Source organism: Echeneis naucrates, chromosome 14, assembly GCF_900963305.1.
Source record: "Echeneis naucrates chromosome 14, fEcheNa1.1, whole genome shotgun sequence".
Taxonomy (NCBI): domain Eukaryota; kingdom Metazoa; phylum Chordata; class Actinopteri; order Carangiformes; family Echeneidae; genus Echeneis; species Echeneis naucrates.
The window spans coordinates 7715726-7741051 of record NC_042524.1 but is presented as its reverse complement, the minus strand read 5'-3'; the positions used below and the strand labels follow the sequence as shown (position 1 = coordinate 7741051).

Here is a 25326-nt window from a genome sequence, read left to right as displayed (position 1 = left end):
AGAGCAGAATGGATAGTGGAGATATAAATGGGTGTGTGTGTGTGTGTGTGTTCATTCTCTCATTTTCAACCGCTTATCCTTTACTGGGGGTGCTGGAGCCAATCCCAGCCCACATCGGGCGAGGGCAGGGTTCACCAATTCATCGCAGGGCGCACACATACACACACCCAGACACACACCACTGCGAAAAAATGACTTTAGACAAAATTTCCTGGCATTTAGGACGAGAGATGAATTAGTTGGCTGACCATGTCTGTCAAGAGATTTACTTTTTTTGGGCATGATCCTCTTCAACCATTACTTTACCATGAAGACCTTAAAACTGTTGACAGCCCTAGAATGGCCCTGACTCAGTACTGAAACACTATACCACAAATTCTTACAGTTCGATGTAAAATTATCTGGACGTGACAGGTGAAGCAGGTCTTACCAGGATATGGAACAATAGATGCAGAAATCTTAGTAAAGAAATTATACTAGCAGGAAGTGTCAGGGATATTCTGGGAGGAATTTATAAACTGGTGATTCATGAAGTTGTTCTAAAACCATTTGAGCAGTGCAAGACATTTTTCTCTTATCGTTAACTGAGAATAAATGATTTAAGCAGCAGATATGGAAATTATTTAAAAGACACTTGACATGTGAAGCTAATCTTGGTGTACTGAAAGAGATCTGCTTTAGACATTGTTGCATCAGGCTGTCTTCAAGCTTGAAACAGTAATGCTTTTCGAGATGAAACACTCCAATAATTCATTTATTACTCGCCGAGATGTGAATTAACTGTTCCTTAGTCTTGACAGTTTTACCTTCTAGAAAACATGATTACCCAGATGAAACAACTCAAGCAATTAAATCTGCAGGCACTGTGCCAATTAATACTGCACCCAGATTTATCATGTGATAACAGCAATAAAGGTCAAGCATTACTCAAACTAAATTTAAGAGTTTCAGGAATTTCTCTTATGCAGCATCCATATCAATCATATAACTTTGAAAACAGTTTGAGATAAATTTGACACTGTTAGTATCTGAGTATCTGCCTGTCTGCAAATAGAAAAGCGCTGCAATATAGCTTACTATGCTGAACCTAAAATAAACCTCTGCCTCCCCAGACACTTTGATACATACTGTGTCCAAACATGAGTGCGAAATCAGACACCAGCTGATGAAAAATTAACATGCATGATTGACAAATTTGCAGATTCCAGTGCTTCGGCTGCAAAAGTGGCTGAAGTTGGCAACATTGGTTTCTTTTCAATCACTTTTTACAACAGGACCCCCCCCCCCCCCACTGTCTCAGGTTTTAACTGTTGGTTACATTTGTGACTTTCAACAGTACTTTACCTGCTACCGGTTATGCCTTTTAATTTTATTGCTATTTCAAAAGTACCACGGCTGCACCAAACGATTTCTAACCCTGATACTTTCCAGATCGCAATGACGAAGCAGTATTGCATTTTATGAATTTATGCTGCACCTGTGAAATGAAATAGCTTTAATGAGCTTCACCTTCATGGGACTATATATCCACAGTGGAGCTTAACTCACATCCTAGAGAACAAAAGCAGAAGAACAGATGCATGAGGTGAGGACACTGTGAATGGCATATTTTTCTGCTGCGTGAGCAACAGTACAGCTGGATATTGGGGGGAAAAAAAAAAAAAAAAAGATGATGTCTGATGTCTGATTAGATTCAGGCTAATTGAACTGGCAGATTCTGGAAGAGCCTTCAAAAACCAAAGCAACTTTCTATCAGCAAGCTTCTGTTTGTAAAGGAAATAACATTTGATTAGAAACTTACAAGCCTACCCAGAGGACATTATTAGGTCTTAGTTTAGGTAAGAAAAACATTGAACGATCTAGATGATTTGTTTTTGATTTACTAAATTACATTTGGTTATGAAAAGGAAGCAGAAAACATAAAAACATACAAGAGCATTCTTAATCCTTAAACTAAGACTTTTTGGATGGCAGTCTTCTGTAGTCAGTTCTTGAATTTCACTAGCTATTGCTCATTTCCCAAATATTCTGCCTGCAAAAATCCCATTGAATCACTACAGCGACATACAATAGATATGCCAAAGCCAAGGAAAACAAGTGCCCACTGCTGTCTGGAATGGACAAACAAGTCACCATAACATTGTAACTGAACATGATCATATGCCCTTTGCTTAGCTACAGAGGAAACGGTTACACTAAAAGCCACAGAGCAAAACCTAAACAGGAAATGAAGAGGATTTCACAGTGAACTGCGTCACAGGGAGAACAAGCCAGACAGTAGAAGCCTTTTATCTGCCACAACAGACTGACCATGTTTGCATCGACTTCTTTATTCGGATATGGACTTTTGTTTGAAATAATAAAAAATATTTTAGGAAACTGCACATTACTTTGGGTGCTTAAAAAAAAAAACGTATTTACCCATAATATGATAATATTGGCATTTGGGAGTCACCTAATTGTATTTGTGTCTCATATGTCCACTTAAAAGCTCCCTTGATAATGCTACTAATCGCAGTACAAAGCTGTAACAGAAAAATTATCAAATATTTGTCACAACAACAAGCACTTAAAAAGAAAAGTGCCACTATAAAAATTTGTTATGACTTGAACAATTTCAAACATCATTTAATATGAAGTTACTGTAATTGATTTGAGTCATACCATTCAGTCCTTGAGCAGATGCTCAAGGAATGTCTATGGGTTTAAAAAAAAGCAAGTTTTCTTCAGTATTTTAACTGCAGCTTCTGGCATTTTGCCTTTGAGGTCATTCTGCAAATGCAATAGACTTCGCTCTCCTTGGAGATTCAAATTCTATCTCAAACAGACGGGTTGTCTGCTGTGTCACAAAATGTTGTGAAAATGCCATCCCACAAGCTTGCTGTAACTCGACGAATTTGTTTAAATGTGCTTGGAATACTGAGTGCAGTTTAAAGCTATTATGTACGTTTCTTATGCTAACTGACCCACAAATGCATTAGGAAATCGCTTCACTCTGCTGTGTGTGATTCCTTTTCTGGTAAAGCAATTTTCTAATCTGGTAAACACAACACTCTCATAGAGGAGGGAGTTGTTTCCATGACTTATTCGAGAAAGCACTATTTTTGTTTATCCCAATGTCAATTACAAACTGTTGGATACCACACAGTGCCCACAAACAACACAAACAACTGAACTCACAGCTCAAGCGGCCTAAAAACCTCCATCAACCACCTGACTACATTTGTTGTGCCAGCTCAGAGCTACCTGACATAAAAAGAGTTCATGACCTCTGGCCTCCCCCATCAGGATGTGTAAACTAAGATAAACAAATGGATTGCCCTGCCCTGGTCTCCATGTGCCAAGTGTCTCCTGCTAAATATTCACATGGATCAGTGATTACTGTTGAGGGATACTCTAGACTTATGTATTTTCTGGCCCTTCCCCCAACTGTGGTACGTAAAATGGCTTCCTAGAAAGGCACATCAGCTGTCTTTTTTCTAGACCAAAGCTAAACACATCGGGTACTGTACTGTGCAATAGTTATTTAAAAGTAAGCCACAATATTTTAACTTGAGACGAGTTAGGATGGCACTAAAAGTGCTTCCATGTGAGTAATAAATGCAGGGTACAAAGTGCAAAAGCTCCAGCACAACAAGCCAAAAGTTTCTGCTGTAGGCCTTGATTCAGTGAAATAATATCAGAGAAACTGCAAGCGAGTAAAATAATAGTTGCTCGTGTTCACAACGATCCGCTTTCAGAGGTCTGCTCACTAAGCCCATCCTTCAGACCCAAGACCAAATAAATATTCATTTCTAGATAAGGTTTTAATTCGCAGTACTTTGCAAACTTTGGTACGTAAGTTGTGTCAACTAGAGCTAAACACAAAGCACTAACAGACGTCATGACCTGTTAGCAAACATTACAGGAACAAAAACATGATCTCTATCATTCCGATGTTTACCTGACTTTTCGTAAACAAAGAGCCTCCGTGCTGCTATAAAAACATTAAGCACGTTAAGAGCTCATCAAACAGTCAGGTTTGATGTCACTTGAACTTAAAAATAGCTACAAGGTTTACCTATTTAGCATTGAGCTAACTCACTACCTACACGGCTACCTGCACCTTCGCTTTAGCATAATGGTAGCTAGCCAAATATGCTAGTGGCGTTTTGATGCTAGGCTAGCGGCTAGTTTGCTCCGAAACCACTGAAAATTTCTGCGTAAATTTATATGAACACTCACTCCAATGCCAGATAACCACCAAATGCAGCTGATCGCCAGACAGTGTCTTCTGTGACATTCAGCATCCTTACCTCTTGTCTTCTTTTTAGGCCCAAACCATTCTAGCTATTGGAAAGCTCTTTTCTCTTTGTCTTTTCCACTTCCAGTTACACGCAAAATGGACTCAGCAAGACGCCGTAACAGCTAAAATACTAAAACCAAATGGATGGTCCCCATGTTATCCTTAAACCTCGACTGCCACTCGAGCGGAGAACGACAGGAAATCATTTTGTCTCTCGTTCATTTTATTATTCCTGAACAGAAGTGACTGATAGGTAAGGCTGCTAGCGAAGTTAAGTAGCCAGCAGGTACAGCAGACAGGACTGGATGCATGGATGGCAGCAAGCGGTGTTAGCTTCATCAGCTGTCGGAAATATCTCCAAACTACCTGAACTAGTTAACACGAAACGGAAAGTATGTTTCAAAAAAGCCTTTTCTGCGAGCACGATTTGCGATACGGGCACAGTTGATGCAAATACGATTGATTTGATGTTTGATGCAGTTTATTAATCGAAAGAGAAATCAATATATGACAACGAATAGCAGCAAACGTATTCAAAGCCTCCATATAATCCAAAACCACTAATAATAAAACTGATAGGCAAAAAACTTTGTATAACTATAACGTATTATAGTTTAACAATGCATTTTCACAGTAGTTGGTCAGAACGATGTACTAATGATAAAGTATTGAGGATTTTGATAAAACTCATATTCCGTGAATGCACCATTTCAGTGACGCACAGGTTACTCAGACTTGACGCTCTGGGCGGAAGTCACAGCTTTTTATTGTTCCCTGTGTATTTATCATGGAAAACACACAAATGAATAAATGGCTCCAACGGTCCCGTGTCTTATAGTTAATTAAGGATTTAATTGACATTTATTCCATATTCTGTATGGTTTTGTTTGTTTGTTTGTGTGTGTCTGTATACTTCAACAAATAACACTCAAGTCTGGTTTACCAACTACACAAAGATGGCCACTGCTGTTCAGGGAAATCAAAACCAAAAACGGATTGAGTTACATACTTAAATATGCCCAACTATAATCAATTACTTGCTTGTCTTAACGTTTGTGAATGCAAAAGTAATTGTCTTTTCCAGTCTGGCAGAGATGCCTTTAGTTCAATCCTAGTTGGGGTTGTTGATCTTAGTTTATCCTCTACCCAAGGTTGGGACCTTCCCAAGCGTAGTTTTGTTTGATTGGGACTTCTTGGAAATTTGGACATTTCGGTAACACCGCAACCCTTTTTTTTTATAAAAAAAACAAAACAAAACAACTCCCTGATAAAGACTAATAGTGTAGTGTTTAAAGGCCAATTCTCTTGATGACTAGAAGGTGGCATTGCTAACAGTTTTGTGGTAAGCCACACCCAAATACTTCTGTCATTATCATTATTGGTTTGGGTGTGGTTGGTCAAGAAGTTCAATTCATCAGATTCAAAAGCAAACCTTTTTAGGCTTGCATTCAGCTTTGCATTGTAATTAGTGCAAATAACTACATTTTGCGAAATAAATGTATGTTAATGTAGCTGACAATTCCATGTGTACCAGCATTTGCACTGCTAATTGCTTAAAAAAATATGTGTATGTAAGCGTATTAACAAATAGACAATTTATTACAGTTTTATTCTCCACTGAATTTCTGCAAAGCCATTATAACACACAATGAGATCTTTTACAAGGACAAACATACAAGAGCCACCAAAGCAAAAACAAGCAAAGTTTATTTTACAGTTAAACAAGCAGAAACCAACTAAAACTTAACTAAAAAAAAATGTAAATTTAGTAAACCCAAATTTTATGCAGGCAGTTTTACAAAGTCTCATACTGTTGTCTTTTCTTTACTCTGGTTTTCCTTATTAAGGTTGTGAGTTGCACATAACTACTTTGACTAAAAATATAGTTTAGTACAAAACCAGAAGATTCAACATGAATAATTCAACATAATCAGCTAGTTCCCTCAGATCTTTTAAAAGTATATCCTCCACGTTAAACTTACAACCGAGAGAATATAATCACATTAGTAGAAGCAAGAGGGGAAATTTGTTTTGCAAACATAGATGACATGAGCCTATACAAAATAATCTGCTGTTGTCCTCTCAACTAGCCCATTTTTGTGACAGAAAAAAACCCCAAACAAAACAACAAACTATCTGAGCAGTTGACAGCTGTAGAATTACAGCCTGTAAAGTGTCATCCATGCAGATCCAGCCAACTGTTTCAGGTTTGATGGAAAAAAAAGTAGACAGCTAAGATTTACTTGTTGGAATTGGTGGAATAGAAAACAAGAAACCAAATGTGTTTTTTTATTTCTTCTTTTTCTTCTTCTTTGGAGGTCCTTGATCTGAATCACTGCTGCTTCCTGAGTCCGAGCTGTCTGAGGATGAAGAGGATGAAGAAGAAGAAGGAGATGAGGAAGAGCTGTCATCATCGCTGTCACTGCTGCTGTCACTGTCATCTGAGGAGGAGCTGGAGGAGTCGCTGCTGTCTGATGATGAGTCACTGGAGGACCCATCTGAATCACTGCTGCTGTCACTGGAGTCCTTCGCCCTGAGAGACCACAGTGGACAAGCATGAATATCAAAAACAGAGCAGTGTAGACAGTCAAGAAGTCTCTTGCTCTACCTAAAACCCTACAACATGCCTAGCTTGCCTACTTCTAAAGTGAAATAGCATGTTGTTTACAAGGTTCTCAGAAGAACTGAGCCCCATCAGGGCTTTGTCAGGGAATGACACTTTTAGTGGTGTGTCGAATGAGATGATGCTGTCATCTCTTCAATGACCACTCTCTTCAATTATGTCACTACCACAAACAAAACCAAAGACATAATGCATGTCATATCACTGTAATCCTCATTTGGTTACAATATTGTGGCAATTTTGTTGGGCATGGCAAATATTCAATAATTAGCCTTAGATAAAATCAGATAATGCCAGTTTCCATGCTGGAGTTCGGCTGCAGGTGTGATCAGGGGGACCTGTTGCTGTAATCTTGAAAGTTAAGTTAAATACACCTTTTGCCAAAGCAGAGATTTAAGCTTGGCAAACACAAGTGTAGGTAATAATATTATTAATGGCTGTATAGCACTGCAGTAAGTGCAGGAACGGAGCTTTTGGGAAGATAATAAATTCCACCTGTGCTTTTCTGACGACAAGTTGAGAATTGTCTGCTCTAAAAAAGCAACAAGCCATCAGACTCATTCAGTAATGAGATGAATGTAGCAGTTGAGTCATGCTACCATGTCTTGGCTTCTCAGGAAGATATTTTTGCACATCACAGTAAGAAAAGCACATATGTATTGATACAATTAACGTGACATGGTTATGGATCTAAACATACATTGTAAATGTTGCCTAACTGACGACGCCTGTTGGGACACATTGCAAGTGCTATTTCTTCGACTTGTGCTTTTTTTTTTTTTTTAAACTGTGATTAAGTTAAAATGTTGTGAATAAGGTTAATTACCAACATCTCTCAGAATAATTAAATAGGAACCAGACATTTTAAAACATTACAATATCTGGTCTACAAGATGAGTGCTTTAACGTTGTAACTAACTCACAGTTTTCAAGAATCTCCACTAGAGGGAACTGTTATGATCCATTTCTGTCCAAAAAGTTCAGACAAATGACAGCAGTTTGGGCAACAGTAATGCTGGAAAAGTCAGCTTTCATCTACAAACAAAAGAGGGTTATTTACCCTCTTTTGTTTGTAGATGAAAGCAACTGGATCACAGTGCTGTCCTGAGACCCTATGACAGCAAGCCTCACATGACTTTCATGTGACTCCAGCATCTTCATGCGACTTTATCAGCTCTCCCAGGACTTTGCATACATGAGCCAAAAAATTCAAATGCCAAGAGTATTTCAACCTTGACAATTAGAACTGAAGGGCCCTTCGACAAAACAATAGGTCTGTTGGAAGTTTGGCATAACATCTTCAGGACTAAATCAGTCTGCTGTTATGTCAAATTGTAATGTTGCTTTTAAAAATGAAAACCTATATAACTGAACTGATAAAGATGTGTATCTGCAGTTTTTTCTTTTTTTAACTTTTACATTATTGTCAGTACTATTACTTTTTAATAAACACAAACAATTTATTTAATTTGTATTAAAACAAGGTTAAAAAGTTTCAGAAATATTGAAATCTTATGACACAACCTACAATGCATTATTATCAAAATTTGAGTGTTTTCAGTAAAAGCAAAGCATGAATCTCAAATAGCCATATAAAATCAAAACATATTGGGAAAAGTAAAAACTTCCAACACTGTCAAAATGCGGTGACTTACTTCTTTTTAATTTTCTTCTCACTGGAACCTTCCCTTCCTGGTCTGTATGAAAAACAAAAAGGGTTACTGACATTTAAGACGAGTTTGAAATGGGACTATGAACCAAAGCAGGCACCCTGCATTTCTTTCATCCCAGCTTTGAGGAAATAATGTGAATAAATAATGGCTATTTAATAACATTTTACTGAAATACATTTTATTCTATTTTGTCGATAAAAATATGTGTCCCACCTTGTTTGTGTCACCTGTTGCCAACAGGCTAGTGACTTATTTTGATCTCTAAGCCCCCAGCCCCCCCAGAGCTAACCATGGTTACATCCAAAAAAAAAAAAAAAAAGGGAAAAGTTTCTGAGGAAAATAGAATGCAGTTCTTTTATTTCATAAATGGAACAAACTACAGTTCTTATATACATAGCATAACTGTGATTAAAGTATCTTCAATTATAGAGGGCAAATAGGTTTTGTGTCTCCAGGTGGGTTTTATTTGTTGGGAATTGCTATTTTAATGTTGAAGGATGTCGACCCCTGCCTGAAGTTACAGTATATTATATTTATCATGATATCCTCTAGGTGGCAGCAACAGGCAAGAACATTTTTCTCTGTTGGTTGGTCAGTGTTTATAGAGTGACAGTTTTTTGTGAGGATCTACTAATTTACATTTACTGGGTGTGTTTTTCTGACGGCACAGAGGTTAATCTAGAGATAAAGTGTTCTTTAATGTGGGCCAGAGGTGGATGCATGTTTATACAGTTTCATGGTGTGCAATCTCTTTCATCACCACATCTCATCTTAGTTTGGCACCCTTGCTAATCCACAGAAAAGTAAATTGCCTCACTGATTTAGATTACAGTGAAAACCATTTCCCCAAAAACTAAACTCCTCATATTTAAATGGACATCCCATGTCAGAGCAGGAGCGCTGCTGGGGACAGGTGCAGCAGTTGCCATTTTTGCTTAGAAATTGCTTAATTAATTGATTAATGAATATTAAATAGTTCATTATAGTGGTTCATTATTTGTTTAAGATCTAATTTAACCTTTAACGCTTTCCTAGCTCAGAACAACTCGATGTGTGAAAATGAAGAGCATAGAGCAGGAGATAATGTAAACTGTCCTCCTTTACTAGCCAACGTGTATCTGCTTCAGATATAGTCAATTATTACCTGTGATTTAGGTACAGTTTATGGAGGCAAATATAAAGCTGATGCTGGGCCAAGAAAAGTGAGAATGGTGGTATTGTAGGTTAAAAAAACCCTGCTGGCTCATCACCTACTGGCTCTTCTGATTAAAATGATAATGCTGCACATTTATGCTATTAACAGAACAGGAGGCCTGCTGTCTGTCACTTGCCAAGAACTGATGAAGCAGTCTTACCCAGTGATGCTAAGGGGTTTGTTTTCATTCTCCTTGAGCTTCTTCTTCAGCTCGACAGTTCTTGATGGTCTATGCACATATTTCCGTTTCCCTGTGCATTCGTAGGTCCAGTGTCCCATCTCCAAACACTTCTGGCAACGCACATGTTGTTTGTTTGCCTCCCTATGTGGAATAAAACAGACAGATGCTATTGCTGTGCCATGCTCTTGTAGTTACATTCCCTTGCCATCATTTGAAAATGTTACAGATAGCATGAGGCAAATATTTAGTGGAATAGTCAAACCATCCTAAACTCCAAAAACTCGTTTAGGGGTTTTCCATCAGCTGGCAAGTATTAATATGCACTTAGATTAATTAAAACATTTAAGTCTGCTATTTTTCAGCTGTGTTTATGTTGGGCTGACTTCTTTCACTCAGGTTTCTCTTGTAAGAATCTTGATCTTAAAGATACTGTGTGATTAAATAAAAATAACTCAGTGCAGTTTGCCTCATTCTAGAAGAAATTTTAGCAATTTTAATTTCAAATTCCTTTACTCCCAAGCCTATCACTTTCATTAATAATCATTGGACATTGGCTAAGATAACAAATTGATTATAATTTAAAAAGGCTTGAAGATGCAACAACATAACTTTCCTTCAGAAGGATTTCTCTTGTGAATCCATAAAGGAAGGTGGTATACCTAATTTCTTCCCAGTGTAGATAAAATGTTTTCTTACCTTGGATGTTTTATACCATTCTCACAGATTATTGAAATTATGTTGCACTTGCCAAAATTATGAACGAATTTCTTGTTAGTTTTCAAATAACACTAATTTAAGCTGCTGGCAGTGAAGAAAGCCTTGAATACATTGATTTTTCCTGCTCTGGTTAAAAACGTTACATATAGGAAAGATTTCGCATTTAAAATGACACACTAGATGTCAATATGCAGACATTATAATGATGATCTGTCCAGTCCTGTCGGCAAATATAAACAGCCGAAATTACGACCAGTGCACTGAAACCTACACGGTTATTATAACTTAACACTAATCTCAGATAAACGTTTTGGCTTTGAGACATATGGCATGTGTTTGAGGGTAAAAGAGGCGTCTAGAGACGGAAAACAGCCCTGAAGTTGAACAATAATCCAGTTTGGTGGTGGCAGACAGAGGCACATCAGAGCTCCCTGTCAGCCTCCGGTCGTCCATAACTTACGTCATAACAGACAGGAAGCTCCACGCAGTCAGTGTCATTAATGTTTAAAAGTGTTTGTGTGCTGAAAAGAAATTAATATTAAATAGTTATACAAAGTTAACTGCGTTATACTCACGCTTGCCGCCTGGCTATTATTCTGTGCATGGGAGTCGCCATGATGCAGTTTACTTTTTCTCCTTCGTTGTCAGTTGGTCAATGCGTATTTCCGGTAGGTTTAAGACACACAGCACCCCTTCTGGTGAAGATGACCTACTGCAAGTGTGTTTTATCAATAGCTCTCAATCAGATCATTATTTAATCATTTTTTATATATCTTTATGCCCCCTTGTATTTTTTTTTATTTTGATATGTTGTGTAAATCTAATTAGATACACAGGTTTTAGTCCAAATTGGCATTTATTAATTTATTGTCATTACAACGAAAATAAAATCAAAAAAGGAAGTTAGAACATTTTTAAGTGAAGTGTAATTATTTATTTAATTTAAATATTTTTAAATTGTGTTGGTTCTTGGTGTCTGATCAATATTTTAAATTACTGTTTCAACAGCTGAGGTTGAGTATTTTGGTAATTCCTTATCTGTGGTACCAACACAGCGCAAACATCCGCTATTCAAATGCCACCACACCAACCCATATTTACTTTGTGTCAGTTGTGATGTACATGTAATCTTCTTTCATTTCCTCTCCATACATTCTTATACTGTGTTTTAATTGTCACCCATAAGCATCGTTATTTTGCAATCACAAAATGGTCATAGTGGTTTTCTATGCCCTGACCCCAGTTGAAGTGCTTCAAAAACTGTGCTTCTATTCTTCTTGGTTATCATGTCCATGCTTTACATTTTAAAGAGGCATATATATTTAGTCATCATCACCCAGAGAGATAAGTCTTCTCCCTTACAATGAATACCTGTCTTTTAAGAAAAATTCTCTCCCTCATCAGTGACATAAGCGAATAAGCAAAGAAAACCTTGACCTCTAATTATAGAACCATGGCAGTATTTATCTGTCCACCATCGGGTGGTATGTAAATTCATGTAAAAAATAGTTTTTTCGTCACCCAATCCTATACATTTGTTTACATGCTATTAATAATTCATTCATAATATTATATTTTCACATTTTGTCTTTGCATGCCAGGGTCCATGTAGTGAATCCATGAATATTTTACAACAGAAATCAAATAAAAAGTTATCTGTATGCAATAAATAATTGATTAAGACTGTTATTGTTTGAAAAAATATTTTCTCTCTCTCATATATATAATTGACTGAATGCATGAATGCAGCTTTTTTTTTCAGCCGACTAGTTTATTTTAAAGTACAAGGTTGACTTTTAACATATGACTTCACTACTTTCGGCGCCCCTGTGCAGCATAGTCTATTTTTGTTTATCCAATCTATAATTGATTTTAGGGAAATCTAAATCTCTAAATTTTACATTTTACAAGATACTAGCCTCAGAATAGCTTAAGCGCTGTTCTTTCGTGGGTGACCTCACGGAGTTTTGTAGAAAAGTGAACAAATCTGTGGACGTTTCCTCGACTTGGAGAAGGAGCTCTCACATGGTTATAGAAAGGTCCAGAGATATCTAGAACTCGAGCTCTCGCGATAGCTCGCCGCGAGAAGTCGTTAAGACCACCTTGCTGCTGCAGCCTGCCAGCTCAGATCAGACACCGGTAATAGTTAGCGGCGTGGATTATGACTAGAAGTAGCTCTACTTAACACACTGCTGAAGAATTTAACCTCCCAAATCCTTTTTTTCCCACTCTCTCTCAAACCTGTAGCTACACATTTGTTTTATTTTTCTAATTCGTACTGTAGATACTGTAAACGCCAGGAGACAGACGGATCGTTGAAGATGTCAGTGGTGGGATTTGACTTGGGCTTTCAAAGCTGCTATGTAGCTGTTGCCCGAGCCGGAGGGATCGAGACCATCGCTAACGAATACAGCGATAGATGCACACCGTAAGTACATAAAATGCAGGTATTATTTATCGGAGTTGTGAGGGAACAACCACAGCAGAGTAGAGAGGAGTTGTTCTGACACGGTTGTTGTCTCGCCGGCTTGAGGGTAATACACGTGAATGCAGTTTTAATGGCTAGATACTGTTACCGCAACGTGTGCGGTTTTTCAGCAAATTAGTAACAATTTGAGTGTAAGTACATTAGTTAAGCATGTAAGATACAGTACAGAACCCATGTGCCAATGATATTTGACATAAGAGGCTCGTTTTACTACCCGCTAGCTCGTTAGCTAAGCTGAGTTTTCAACTAACGTTACAGTGCTGTTTGAAAACTCGATTTCGTTACCCGGCGATCACGGACAGGCGGTGTTTCTCGCCCACCACCGTTCTAGTCACTGTTGTCCAGCTCCTGGCGCACGAAGCCCCGACCAATCGGTGCGCCCCGTGTGGCAGAGTGAGCCTCTTACGTTATTGCTCGCGACGACAAGAGCAGCCAATCGCTTGGTGGAACATTCTAGCAATTTTCGTAGTTTCACGATTTATCTTTATGGCATGATACCTTTTTAATGTTATGTTTAAAAAAAATGGTTTTATTTTTAAAAAAATCTAAGTATTTTTGACTGTCCAAGTTCACTTTATTTTTTTCCAACCCGGTCCACTTTGCACTTGCTGTACCTACATGTCCTGTCATCAGATCTATAGTCGAGGCTAAATGAAATTTAATGCTTTACTGTGTTGACTTATAAAAAGGAGAACATGTTATTACATAGTGCATATAGTTCTATTTAAAAAATATTATATTTAGCTATTTATGATCCGTCGTCATTGCATATTGAAAAGATTATTAGATCAATTCAGTCCTTAAATAGTGTTTGTACATGCACATGATGTTTGAATAGATTTTAGTTGTCATGGTTTTAATTATTTTCAGGAAAGGCTGACATGGCATTGTTTGATATTTTCTCTAAAGAAACACATCTGAATGTTAATTGAAATTCCCCATAGCAAAACACAACTGTGCTTTGTGTAATCCACAGAAGCCTACAAATCTCTAAAAATATTGAACAGAGTCTATTTTTACATATGATTTAGTGAACACATGCACAACACTTTTCTAGATCTAATGGCTATCAGTTATTTGACATCAGATGCTTGGTATTTTTGTTGACATTTATACTGAAATTTACTGATATATTTGTTGTTGTTTTACAGACATACCTGTTAATAACACAAATTACAGCAGAAGCAAAGTACCAAGCTCTCTCCCACTACATATAAAATGGATTGCGATCCACTTTGGGTTTTTTTTCCAGTGTCTTAATATCTGTTATTCATGAAGATTTGGGTTTCCACTGAAATGCGTCTTAAAACTATCCGTTAGACCACAGAGTCAGATCGGTATTTCGATTTTGAGATTTAATGAAAAGAGTAGTCAGGTAGTCAAAAAATTAAGAATACCTTTTCAAAGTGTTGAAAACGAGCCCACAAACTGTAAAATAATCCCTGTAGATGAAATAATTGTACAGTTACCAGAATCTTTTTCACTTTAAAATTCATTCTTAAATTGATTTGTTTTCTCCGAATGCTAATCTATATGTTGTGTTTTGCCCTTCACCATGTCACATCTGTGACATCTCCGGCTGTGGGTCAAGTTGTGACCCACAGCCGGCTGAGTGAGTTGCCTCTAAGACCTGAAGCATTGACCTGTCGTTGACGTCACAAAGTGCACTTGTGTGTTGACAGCAACTGTAGCTCAGATGACAGGAACAGGCTTGTTTAGACCACAAACCATTGTACAAGTGGAGTATAAGTAATGCAAGTGGACTGACCACACCCCTTCAGACTATGTATCGTATTAAGTGAACTATCAAAGATAAATTTTAGCAAGTCTCTGTGCAGCAAAATCAGTGTCCTAGGATCCATTTTGGTTTATAGAATAAAAAACAAAGTTCATGTTTTTGTACATTGTGCAAAATTTCACATTTGCTGGATTTGTAAGCATATACTAGAGAGAACTGGAAACCCTGACATAGCACCTTACATTTTACTTCTATGCAAACCAAATTATTGCTCCATGCCCAAGGAATGGTCTGTCAGGTTTTGAGTAAATTGGGCTCTAAAATGTTATGACATGTGCAGACATGAGAATGACACCATTTAAAAAAAAAAAAAAAAAAAAAAAAAAAAAACTGAACTAGTGCACAGATCTATGTGGATTCTGAAAAGGAGGATGTTCAAATCAAAGATAATCTATTATTTTGTGCCTTGGGTCATAACTGTGTTCCCAAAATTAACTGGATTTAAACAGATAGGGTTAGAGAACACATGAGCTGCTGATTCACAAGTGAGACAAATACAAAGTAAAGATTAAACTAGGACAGTCAAGGAAGTGATGTAGGTGAGCAACAAAGAGGTGAGGAAGAAGAAAATAGGCCATTTAACTACAGGTTGTATTTACAAATCGATCTGTGACCGAAAAGAGCTTGTTCCTGTTAACATGCCACGGTGTAGGTTAACATTTAGTTTCGTTGTCTCCCAGGTCATTTGTATCTTTTGGACCACGGAATCGATCAATAGGAGCGGCTGCAAAGAGTCAGGTAAAATTAGTTTTGTCACCCTGACATCTTCCTCAGACTATTCTGCAAGTCAAGTGTAAAAATCGGAAACTACGACACCTTCATTGATGTTTATTTTCTTTTGCCTTGTTCATCGTGTCCAGGTTGTGACCAACAGTAAGAACACTGTGCAGGGCTTCAAGCGATTCCATGGCAGGACGTTCTCGGACCCCTATGTCCAGTCAAGCAAGACTAACTTGGTCTATGACCTGGCACAGCTGCCCTCTGGATCCACTGGTATTAAAGTAAGATTAAGGACAAAATGGTTTCCCTTCCTTATTGGAGAATATGTAGATAAACATAAATAATAGAAGGATGTGATGCAGTCATTTACAGTAGATTGTCAAAGTAAAGCTGAATATCTAGGGTGCTCTAAGTTTATCAGCACTATTGTACACTGAACTAGGCCAATCCAAAATGAAAAAGGAAAGTCATAAGAAATTTAGCAGAGAGAAAACATAAAAAACCACAATGGCTATATTGCTCAATTCAATATTACCTACTGTGCAAACAGTGAATCACATCTTTTCTCCTCTGACTCATAGCTTTCCTACTTTATTTTACAATTCTGTCCAGTCCTCTATGCATTTATGCCTGTAAAATCAGCGTCTTCTACTTTTCTCTTAAGTAATGTTTGTTGTTTTCTGATGTCGTTATGATTAATCGTATATTTATGACTATATTATGATTGTATTATCTAGCTGAAGCATGCATTTAATAAACATCTGGTGCCATCAGGCAGTGAGTGTAAGATCCTGTTAGGATGCAAATAATGAATGATCCAAAGGCAATTAATGTGAGAGTAAATGTCAAATCAAAGATGACTACATCAGCATGTTGTTGCCTCCAGAATCACCCCTCACATCATGAATATTCAGCTTTCATATCTGCATGTTTTATTACATTTACATATTTGGTTAACATTCATTTGCATTCATTCATTAACTTCCTGAGCAGTTTGGTGATGAACTGTCTCATAGGGACTCTTTTGTGAGCACTCTGTGAAAATAATTCAAATGAATCTAGTGGCCCTATCTATGAGTGTTAAAATGCATTAGCTGCTTTAAAAATGTATGCATTTGTGTGTTCATGTTTATTAGCTTTTGCTTAGTTCTTATTCTTTTTGCTAATTAAATGATTAATGTTGAGAGTAATCACCTTCCTGATTCTTGTCAAATCTAGGTCATGTACATGGAGGAGGAGAGAGTATTCAGCATTGAACAGGTCACTGGCATGCTGCTGACCAAACTGAAGGAGACTGCTGAAAGTGCACTGAAGAAACCAGTTGCAGACTGTGTCATTTCAGTAAGCATTACCAACAATTTCACTGCTTCAGAAGGGTGTCAGGAAATCCACCAAACAGCAAAGATTTATCAATTCAGTGTAATAGTTTTCTTGTCCAGAATCCATGTTTTTTAGGCTTATTTTTCTGGCAATATATTTTGTCTAATTGCCTTTAAATGTCTAAAGAGGTGTTTGTTTACTTGTTGGAACGTTATTTAAAGGGTTTGTGACATCACACTTATTCAATGGGGCCTATGACTCATTTTACGTTCTGGACTTTATGCTATTCTCTGTACGTAAATTTAACACTGCAATGTATTTCCATCCAGCTATTAATAGTTATCCTCTTACATTTTCAAACACATACTAGAAGTGGGAAGTGAAAGACACTTCCAATGTGGATAAATGTATTGCCACCTGTTCATGTGGCATGCTGAGCTCCAAGCACTGAACCAGACGTCTTGTATCAGAGCTTTATTTCCTGTCTTGCACCTTGTTAGTGAAAAGTGGGAAGTGTGGATTTCTTGTTGTGCTCAGTACACGAAATCACCTACAGTGTCTGTTACGTAATATTACAGATTTCACAGCATGTGGCACATTAAGTTACTTTCACTGTTCTACAGTTTACATCAGCCCTAGTGATGGATAACATGTTATTTTTCCTGTAGCCGATTGCTAAATTTAGCCCTTGAGTTCTTCCACAAAGAGGCTGTTGTGTTTTGGCACCCAGAGTAACTAATATGGTCGTGTTATCCAGGCAACTTGTGGTGCAGGCGGTTCATTGGTGTTTAAAGTGATGATTCATATAGAAGAAATTAAAGATATGTTTCAGCTTTTGGACATATTTAATGTGCTATCTGCTTATTACAGAAACAACTTCTATTTCTTTCTTATCGTGCTATATAATTGTCAACATTATTATCTTCACTGGTGGTTTCTTTTGCATTAGCTATATTTCTTTTCTCCCTCCCAGGTCCCAAGCTACTTTACTGATGCAGAGCGGAGGTCTGTCATTGATGCAGCTCAGATTGCAGGCCTCAACTGTCTACGACTTATGAATGAGACCACTGCAGGTACAATCTCCTGAACCAATTACCTCTATCTAAGAAGCTATGAAAAAGAGTTGTCAAGTATCTACCAAAAGTAGTCTTTAAATCAATGCCAAGTAAAAATTCAAACCCTGCTCAAAGTGTGACAGCAAAATTCCATAAATGTTCATAAACTCTCATTCATGTTTAGTTGATAATATCTACGTTTCACATGGTGAAACAGATCGTATTTATATACAGTTATATTTATATACATTTTTATTCATTACAACGTATTCCTATTATGGTAGGGACATCTTTCTACAGGAGATATATATCTTAGTATAGAAAATCTGAAGTACAGCACTCTAAACAGTACAAAATGTGGTCAACAGAAACTAACACCATGTTACTGTTGCAGTGACACTGGCATATGGGATCTACAAGCAGGACCTGCCAGCTCCAGAGGAGAAGCCCAGGATAGTTGTGTTTGTGGATCTGGGCCACTCCGGTTACCAGGTGTCAGTTTGTGCTTTCAACAAGGGAAAGCTCAAGGTGAGTAATGAATAATTTGTGCCCATTTTGAAAAACAACACTGAAGGGGGAAAGCATTTCGGGCATGTAAAGAACCAGCACACTAGGTTATAGCCAGGTTTGACCGAAAGCTGGAAATTATTTTGTTCATGTGTGACAATGGTTTTTAATCAGTTACTCATTTGCATTTTGCTGTGGTGTTAGAAAGGAGGGAACCACTGAGTCGCAAGCATTGGAATAGAACGCATGTGTAATGACTTAATAGAATTTACTTTCCCTGTGTATAGCATACAGGGCATCTTGGAAAAGACCCTAGTTACAAGCAGGAAGAAAAGTGTTTGAAAAACTGCATTTGGTAATTTATACCAGCAGCTGAAGTACACTGCATCAGTAGTTTTAATATTGTAACAATTTACACATTTTCTTTTCGGCTGTGGTGAATGAATTTACCTAATGTACTTTGAGGGTTGTTTAAATGCACCAGAGGTTTGCAAGTAAATATAATAAATATATATAAACCAAGTATTTATCAAACTGTGTTTCTACTAGTTTAACTTCTTTACCTCCTCCACCAGATTTTGGCTACAGCGTTTGATTCAGAGCTTGGCGGGAAGGACTTCGACGACATCCTGGTCAACCACTTCTGTGAGGAGTTTGCAAAGAAGTACAAGCTGGATGTCAAGTCCAAGCCACGGGCGCTGGTGCGGCTCTACCAAGAATGTGAGAAACTCAAGAAGCTGATGAGTGCAAACTCCTCCGATCTGCCTCTCAACATTGAGTGTTTCATGAACGACATTGACGTTTCCGGCAAACTTAACAGGTGAGCTGCAAAGAACGCAGCCGGTTAAACCAAAATCCTCAATGTGCACTTGAAAAGCACCAAATTTGGATTGGTATGTGTTAAACGGTATGAAATAAATGTAAAATTGTGAGCTAAATCTATGAATTTCCTGTAGTACCACCTGCTGTCCATTTGTTGATCACATTGCTACTTTCTCTGCTCGTGTGGGTTTGTATCTATTAATAATCTATGACCATGTGTCCCCAGAGGGCAGTTTGAGGAGATGTGTGCAGGGCTTCTAGCCAAAGTAGAGGGTCCCCTGTGCAGCGTCATGGAACAAGCCAGTGAGTACATATGACTTTAATAGTAGCTGGACTATCCCTGTAAGCACATGCATGCTCACAAAGATGCGATTCAGTCATGTGTTTTGCTGAGACAGCCCTTCCATCTGGACACTAGCAACATGCCTGCCTCCCTGCTCCTCCCTGTCACTAATTGGTCTTTCTCTCCATTCAAAAGCATAAAGTATTTGAGATATCAAGTTTGAAGTTTTGAATGGGTACTTAATGTATTGTACGCATTGCTCTGATCCATTGATACCCTGGTGCTTTTCACTAACCCTTTAATGGGAGTATTTTCGGGATGTGAAAAACTTAGTATTCTTCTTACTCCCTATTTCCTGTATCCAGAGCTGAAAAAGGAAGACATCTATGCAGTGGAGATTGTTGGTGGCGCCTCTAGAATCCCAGCCATCAAAGACAGAATCAGCAAATTCTTTGGCAAAGAGCTGAGCACCACTTTGAATGCAGATGAAGCCGTGGCCAGAGGCTGTGCTTTGCAGGTAAGGCTCACCTGTCATAACCCAACATTTTTTGTTGTGGGACTCTCACAGCAAGCACACTTTCTGTTGAATGAGATAAGAGAGTAGATTAAACATGATCTACTCTATAACCCTACAGACATATTCCATATATCAAGTAAAAAAGTTTCTGATGAGACACAGTTCAAGAAGATTGATCCTAACTTGTTATTTGGATTTCCTTTCTCCTCAGTGTGCTATCTTGTCACCAGCATTCAAAGTCAGAGAGTTCTCCATTACAGATGTTGTCCCCTACTCCATTTCCTTAAAGTGGAATTCAGCCGCAGAAGAAGGACTGAGGTATGATTTCCATCAGTGATTAAAGCTGTCACTGCAGATTATGGTGGACTTGCTTGTGCCAATGACCTCCTCTGTTTGCATTTTCACAGTGATTGTGAAGTTTTCCCAAAGAACCATGCAGCTCCCTTCTCCAAAGTTTTGACCTTCTATCGAAAAGAGCCCTTCACCCTTGATGCTTACTACAACAACCCCAAGGAGCTGCCCTACCCCAACGCCGCCATAGGTACTGTTATTTATTAAAGAAATATGGTCAAAATGAAGTTGGACATTAAATAGAGTTGTTTAATGTCGGCCAGTTTTAAGTAACTTGTGGACTGTTAATTTTAAATGGGTTAATTAATATAGTTTAATATTAAGTAACCAACCAGCCCTTCTCATCAGCCAAAAGAGGTACGCTAACATGTTGGTGATTTCTATAACATGTTTAGTGTCATTTCCAGAAGATGTTTGATATTTTTACTCTATGTGCTGTACTCATGTATCTTTGTTGACATGAAATTATTCTCATCTATTGTAAATGTTGGCATTTTGATTCACCTTGCAGGACAGTTCCTGATCCAGAATGTGGTTCCTCAGGCCTCTGGGGAGAGTGCAAAGGTCAAAGTCAAAGTTCGTGTCAATGTTCATGGTGTGTTCAGTATATCAAGTGCGTCCCTGGTAGAAGTTATAAAAACAGCAGAGGGAGAAGAGCCAATGGAAACAGACCAGACAGCAAAGGAAGAGGAGGTGTGTGTGAGGTCTACACTTGGTGTAGACTAATGACATATGCTCATTGTGTCTGTGTTTGAGGAAAAAAAAAGATGTACTGGTATACTGCTGGGTTGTTTTTTTTTTTTTTTTGTTTTGTTTTTGGCACATCAGCAACTACTTTTCACAAAGTATCTGTTTGATCACACCTTGGTTTTTAAAAGCCAGTGTTTTCATCACTGTGGAATTCAGACGTCTTGCCCTTGCAAGTTTAAGGCAGATTCAATTGACTGTATTTAACGCTCTAGTGTTTCTTTATGTTTGTTTGGCATTTTATTTGTGTTGTTTGTCACCATCTGCTCTGCAGGTTTGACCACATTTGGGTTAATTTGCTCTGTTTTAATATGTAATAACACCAGTCTGATTGAATACTACTCCAGAAGCCATGATTATATGTCTATGAAATTTAATGATCTCAATTGCAATACGTCTGTAGCACTATTGATGAGAGACTTGAATCAAGATCGAGTCCAAGACATTTTAATTAAGTTAGAAGTTTGTTGTGTGATGAAAGGCAGCAAACAAAAGGCAGACTTTTCTGCTTGTAGGGAAAACAACACTGTATGAAAATAGACAATCAAAATGGCATGCACAAACCTAAGTCCCAGATTTGAATAGAAACAGTCACTGTGAAAAATATAATTTAATATCTATATTTGTCTGTTGTCACTGTGTGTCAGAACAAAATGCAGGTGGACCAAGAAGATCAGAAACTTCAGGCCGGAGACAATGGAGACAAGAAATTGGAGACTGAGGAGATGGAGGTAACCTTGTGCTGGGGAGGAAATTTTAAGCAGTCTTTTTATATTATGCATAAAAAAAATTACACATAATTGTTGCTGTGATTTGGGGCAAATGACAATCCAAAAAGCCAGGCTGATTGTTTTCATTGTTAACACAGACAATGTAAGAACATATTAAAATGAAAGTTCAGTGTGCTTCCTAGTTCAGGGAAAATGGAGAGGTAACATAAATGCCAATTACTGAATGCGACTGAGATCATGCAAGATTTTGTTTTAAAGGCATCCTTTTGACTTGAACTAAGTTATTTGGATCTACTGACATAAGGCACTTTGAAATATACATATGCCTTTGAGTGTGGTATATTTTTCCCCCACTAAAATACAAAGATGGCCCTAACCTAGAATAAAAATGTGTATCCCCCTTTTCTCAGACAACAACAGAGGACACCAAGCAGGACAAGAAGAATGACCAGCCCCCACAGGCGAAGAAACCTAAAGTCAAAACGAAGATGGTGGAGCTGCCCATAGAGAACAATTTGCACTGGCAGCTGTCCAGCAAAGTACTAAATATGTTTGTGGAGAATGAGGTAATGCTCTAAAAATCACCAGGAATGTCTAACACACAAACACACACGCACACAATATTCATCCAAGCAATGTTCTAGTTGAATTTGCTGGTCCTGGTTTTCATTTAGAACAAAAATGAAAACTGCTGGCTGTTATAAAACTTAAATTCAAACATCTTTTCTCATCTTTTGCTTAAAGGCACCATAATATGACTTCACTATGGTTTTACATCCTCTTGTTATTTTGCATGTTAAAGATACGTAATATATAAAAAATGGCTCAATCTGTAGGTGCCTCAAATTGTATTTTCTGTCTTCATTCAACCTCAATTTTCCTGTCTTCTAATATGTGTGCATTGCAATCCTTAGGGTAAGATGATTATGCAGGATAAGTTGGAAAAGGAGAGGAATGACGCAAAGAACAATGTAGAAGAGTATGTGTACGATATGAGGGACAAACTGCACGGTGTCCTAGAGAAGTTTGTGAACGAAGCTGTGAGTATAAATTGTTTTAGTCCTGTAGATGGCAATGTAACAAAGAATTAACACATGCTTTCACTGAGTTGCATCCTTGAATGCAAAAATAGTGGCTGTATTTCATGCTTGGTGAAATATTTTATCAAACCTTGTGTACAACATGCAGGAACGAGATGCATTCTCATTGAAACTGGAGGACACAGAGAACTGGCTGTATGAAGATGGAGAGGACCAACAGAAACAAGTTTACATTGACAAACTGGCTGAATTGAAGGTATGCAGGCATTGCAGGTTACAGTTATTGATTTATAAAGGTCTGAAATAGTGTTGAGTATTTACCAGCGTCTCATATATGTATGTATGCTTACAATTCAATTATGCTTTTACATCTTTATTATCTCCTATTGATATTTTTCCTCCTCTCTACAGAAAATTGGCCAGCCAGTTCAACTGAGATTCTTAGAAGCTGAGGAGAGGCCAAAAGCATTTGATGACCTTGGCAGACAAATCCAAATGTACATGAAGATCATTGAAGCCTTCAAGGCAAAGGTAACCTGGCACATAGAGCAAGTTGATTGACCTATTTGAATTATTGCTTGGAATTTACATAGTTAAATCTTAAGTGATAAATAAAGCTTAAGCTACAACACCTCCATCCATATCTTCTTCATGAATCACCTGTGTTTCTCCCCACAGGATGAGCTGTACAATCATCTAGATGAGCTGGAGGTGACTCGGGTGGACAAGCAAGTGAATGACGCCATGGTCTGGATGAACAGCAAAATGAACCAGCAGAACAGTCAGGACCTCACCCTGGATCCAGTGGTGAAAGTTGATGAGATCAAGGCCAAGACCAAGGTACTGAGAGTTCATTTACATTGGTAATGGGCCTTTATTTCCAAATATCTAGAAACCAGAGTTAACAGGGCCCACTGCAGTCAGTGTAGAGTTTAGTCTGCATTTTTTTGGGTTTATAGGCAATGAAATCAAGTCCCTTGAGAGTCTGCTTTTCTGCTGTCTTAATGTCATTAAGACATTAAGACATTAAATTAAGAAGCTTTCATTGTAATCACTTGTAGAAATTTAAATTTCATTTGAATCTGATCAAGTGAGCAAATATGATATAAATCTTTTTTCTTTAACATTTTTCTCAAATGAATGCTTTCTCTCCCCCTGTTTAGGAGCTATATTCAGCCTGTAACCCAGTGGTGTCCAAACCCAAGCCCAAGGTGGAGCCTCCTAAGGAGGAGAAGACAGAGAATGGTCCAGTCAATGGACAGGAGGGAACAGAGACCCAGCCGTCCAATCCAGACAAAGCCCCACCTGCTGGGACAGAACAGGAAACAGCAGACAACAAGCTCCCTGAAATGGACATTGACTAACAGTTGCAGCTCCTGCCGATGAGCTTCATCTCTGTCTGTCCTGCTACTCGCCACGGCTCAGTTGTTCTTCTGAGATTGTTCTTGATAACACAGTACCGTCTCTCTCTTGAGGACACAAACAGCAGCATCCCTTATCAATACTATTCTTCAGTTGGTTTCGGCATGTCATTTCTCCTTTCTTTGAATACAAAATGTTGCATAATATTGATATTGAATGGACTTTATGACCTAAAAGTCGTGAGTGTGGGATGGAGACTGCTTTGTGTTTCTTTGTTGGCCATTATGTTAAAGATTGTTTTTATTCAGCAGCTCCTGGCCACATTTAAGCCAAGAATGTCCAAATTGCAAGAACTATAAGGAAAGTGTAGAGGATAAGTACTAATAAACACATCAAAGTGTAAATTATTGCAGTGTCTAAATAAGGTATAGTTATAGTGGCACTTAAAAATGAACATGGATTGTTCCAAATTGTACATGACAAACTGCATTTTTTTTTCACTACAAATTACGGCTGGATAATTATGTATTTAGTTGGATAAGATGGTCAGAGTTATTGCGTTTAACTGTACTGTACGTTGAAACTAGATAGTACAACTTACTGTCATGCAGTATTTCATTGTTTGGCTTTTCTCATTCAAAAGCACTGGTCTGTTGGTTGTTCTCTGGTAGCCTTGTATTGTTTGTTTTTTTTTCTACTTAACAGTGTGAATGGTGGTGGAGCAAAACACCTACTGGGTGCTGCTGTCGTTGCCACATCATAAAAAAAAGCAAAAATAAATCTTGTCCACAAAAGAATATGACGTGAGAATTGTTATTTATTGTTGCTGGTGAACACAGTGGCTTTGGCCTGTCCTCAGTTTTCAGAGCAGGTGAATGGAAACTTCCAGGTTACTGTTAGGTGAGGACATA

The 25326-nt window shown here is 37.9% G+C and overlaps 3 protein-coding genes across 7 annotated transcripts in view; 1 reads left to right on the top strand and 2 right to left on the bottom strand.

Moving 5' to 3' along the window:
• Positions 1–4570, bottom strand: part of aff4 (AF4/FMR2 family, member 4) — a 28682-nt gene extending 24112 nt beyond the window's left edge. For both annotated transcript variants that reach the window (XM_029519069.1, XM_029519072.1), the window contains exon 1: positions 4296–4570. The gene's annotated coding sequence lies outside the window, so the exon portion shown is untranslated. The remainder of the gene's footprint in view (positions 1–4295) is intronic.
• Positions 4571–5974: 1404 nt separating this feature from the next.
• Positions 5975–12655, bottom strand: zcchc10 (zinc finger, CCHC domain containing 10). The gene is made up of 4 exons (XM_029519427.1): positions 11250–12655; positions 9937–10098; positions 8564–8605; positions 5975–6818 (listed from the first exon to the last, which is right to left on the bottom strand). The coding sequence occupies exons 1-4, from the start codon at positions 11288–11290 to the stop codon at positions 6575–6577; spliced, it is 489 nt and encodes a 162-aa protein (XP_029375287.1). The 5' UTR covers positions 11291–12655; the 3' UTR covers positions 5975–6574.
• Positions 12656–12995: 340 nt separating this feature from the next.
• hspa4a (heat shock protein 4a) lies at positions 12996–25212 on the top strand. 4 transcript variants are annotated; one of them, XM_029519423.1, is made up of 19 exons: positions 12996–13102; positions 15641–15698; positions 15821–15961; positions 16899–17021; positions 17974–18073; positions 18450–18583; positions 19138–19382; positions 19611–19687; positions 20033–20184; positions 20396–20502; positions 20592–20725; positions 21047–21228; positions 21930–22013; positions 22424–22579; positions 22928–23053; positions 23202–23309; positions 23465–23584; positions 23732–23893; positions 24217–25212. In XM_029519423.1, exons 1-19 carry the CDS (start codon positions 12996–12998, stop codon positions 24415–24417), a joined length of 2517 nt encoding a protein of 838 aa, XP_029375283.1. In that variant the 3' UTR covers positions 24418–25212. The 4 variants fall into 4 exon arrangements, with proteins under 4 accessions (XP_029375283.1, XP_029375284.1, XP_029375286.1 ...); XM_029519424.1 differs by having other exon boundaries at positions 20592–20730; positions 21052–21234; XM_029519426.1 differs by lacking the exon at positions 16899–17021 and having other exon boundaries at positions 20592–20730; positions 21052–21234.
• The last annotated feature ends 114 nt before the right edge of the window (positions 25213–25326 follow it).

Coding starts and splice junctions, on each gene's coding strand:
- zcchc10 (XM_029519427.1), bottom strand. CDS start 11,290: ATGGCGACTCCCATGCACAGAATAATAGCCAGGCGGCAAGC. Junction 10,099..11,249: donor ATAATAGCCAGGCGGCAAGC/GTGAGTATAACG, acceptor TATTCCACATAG/GGAGGCAAACAAACAACATG. Junction 6,819..8,563: donor GAGAAGAAAATTAAAAAGAA/GTAAGTCACCGC, acceptor GTGGTCTCTCAG/GGCGAAGGACTCCAGTGACA.
- hspa4a (XM_029519424.1), top strand. CDS start 12,996: ATGTCAGTGGTGGGATTTGACTTGGGCTTTCAAAGCTGCTATGTAGCT. Junction 13,103..15,640: donor TACAGCGATAGATGCACACC/GTAAGTACATAA, acceptor GTTGTCTCCCAG/GTCATTTGTATCTTTTGGAC. Junction 23,054..23,201: donor AGAAGTTTGTGAACGAAGCT/GTGAGTATAAAT, acceptor TACAACATGCAG/GAACGAGATGCATTCTCATT.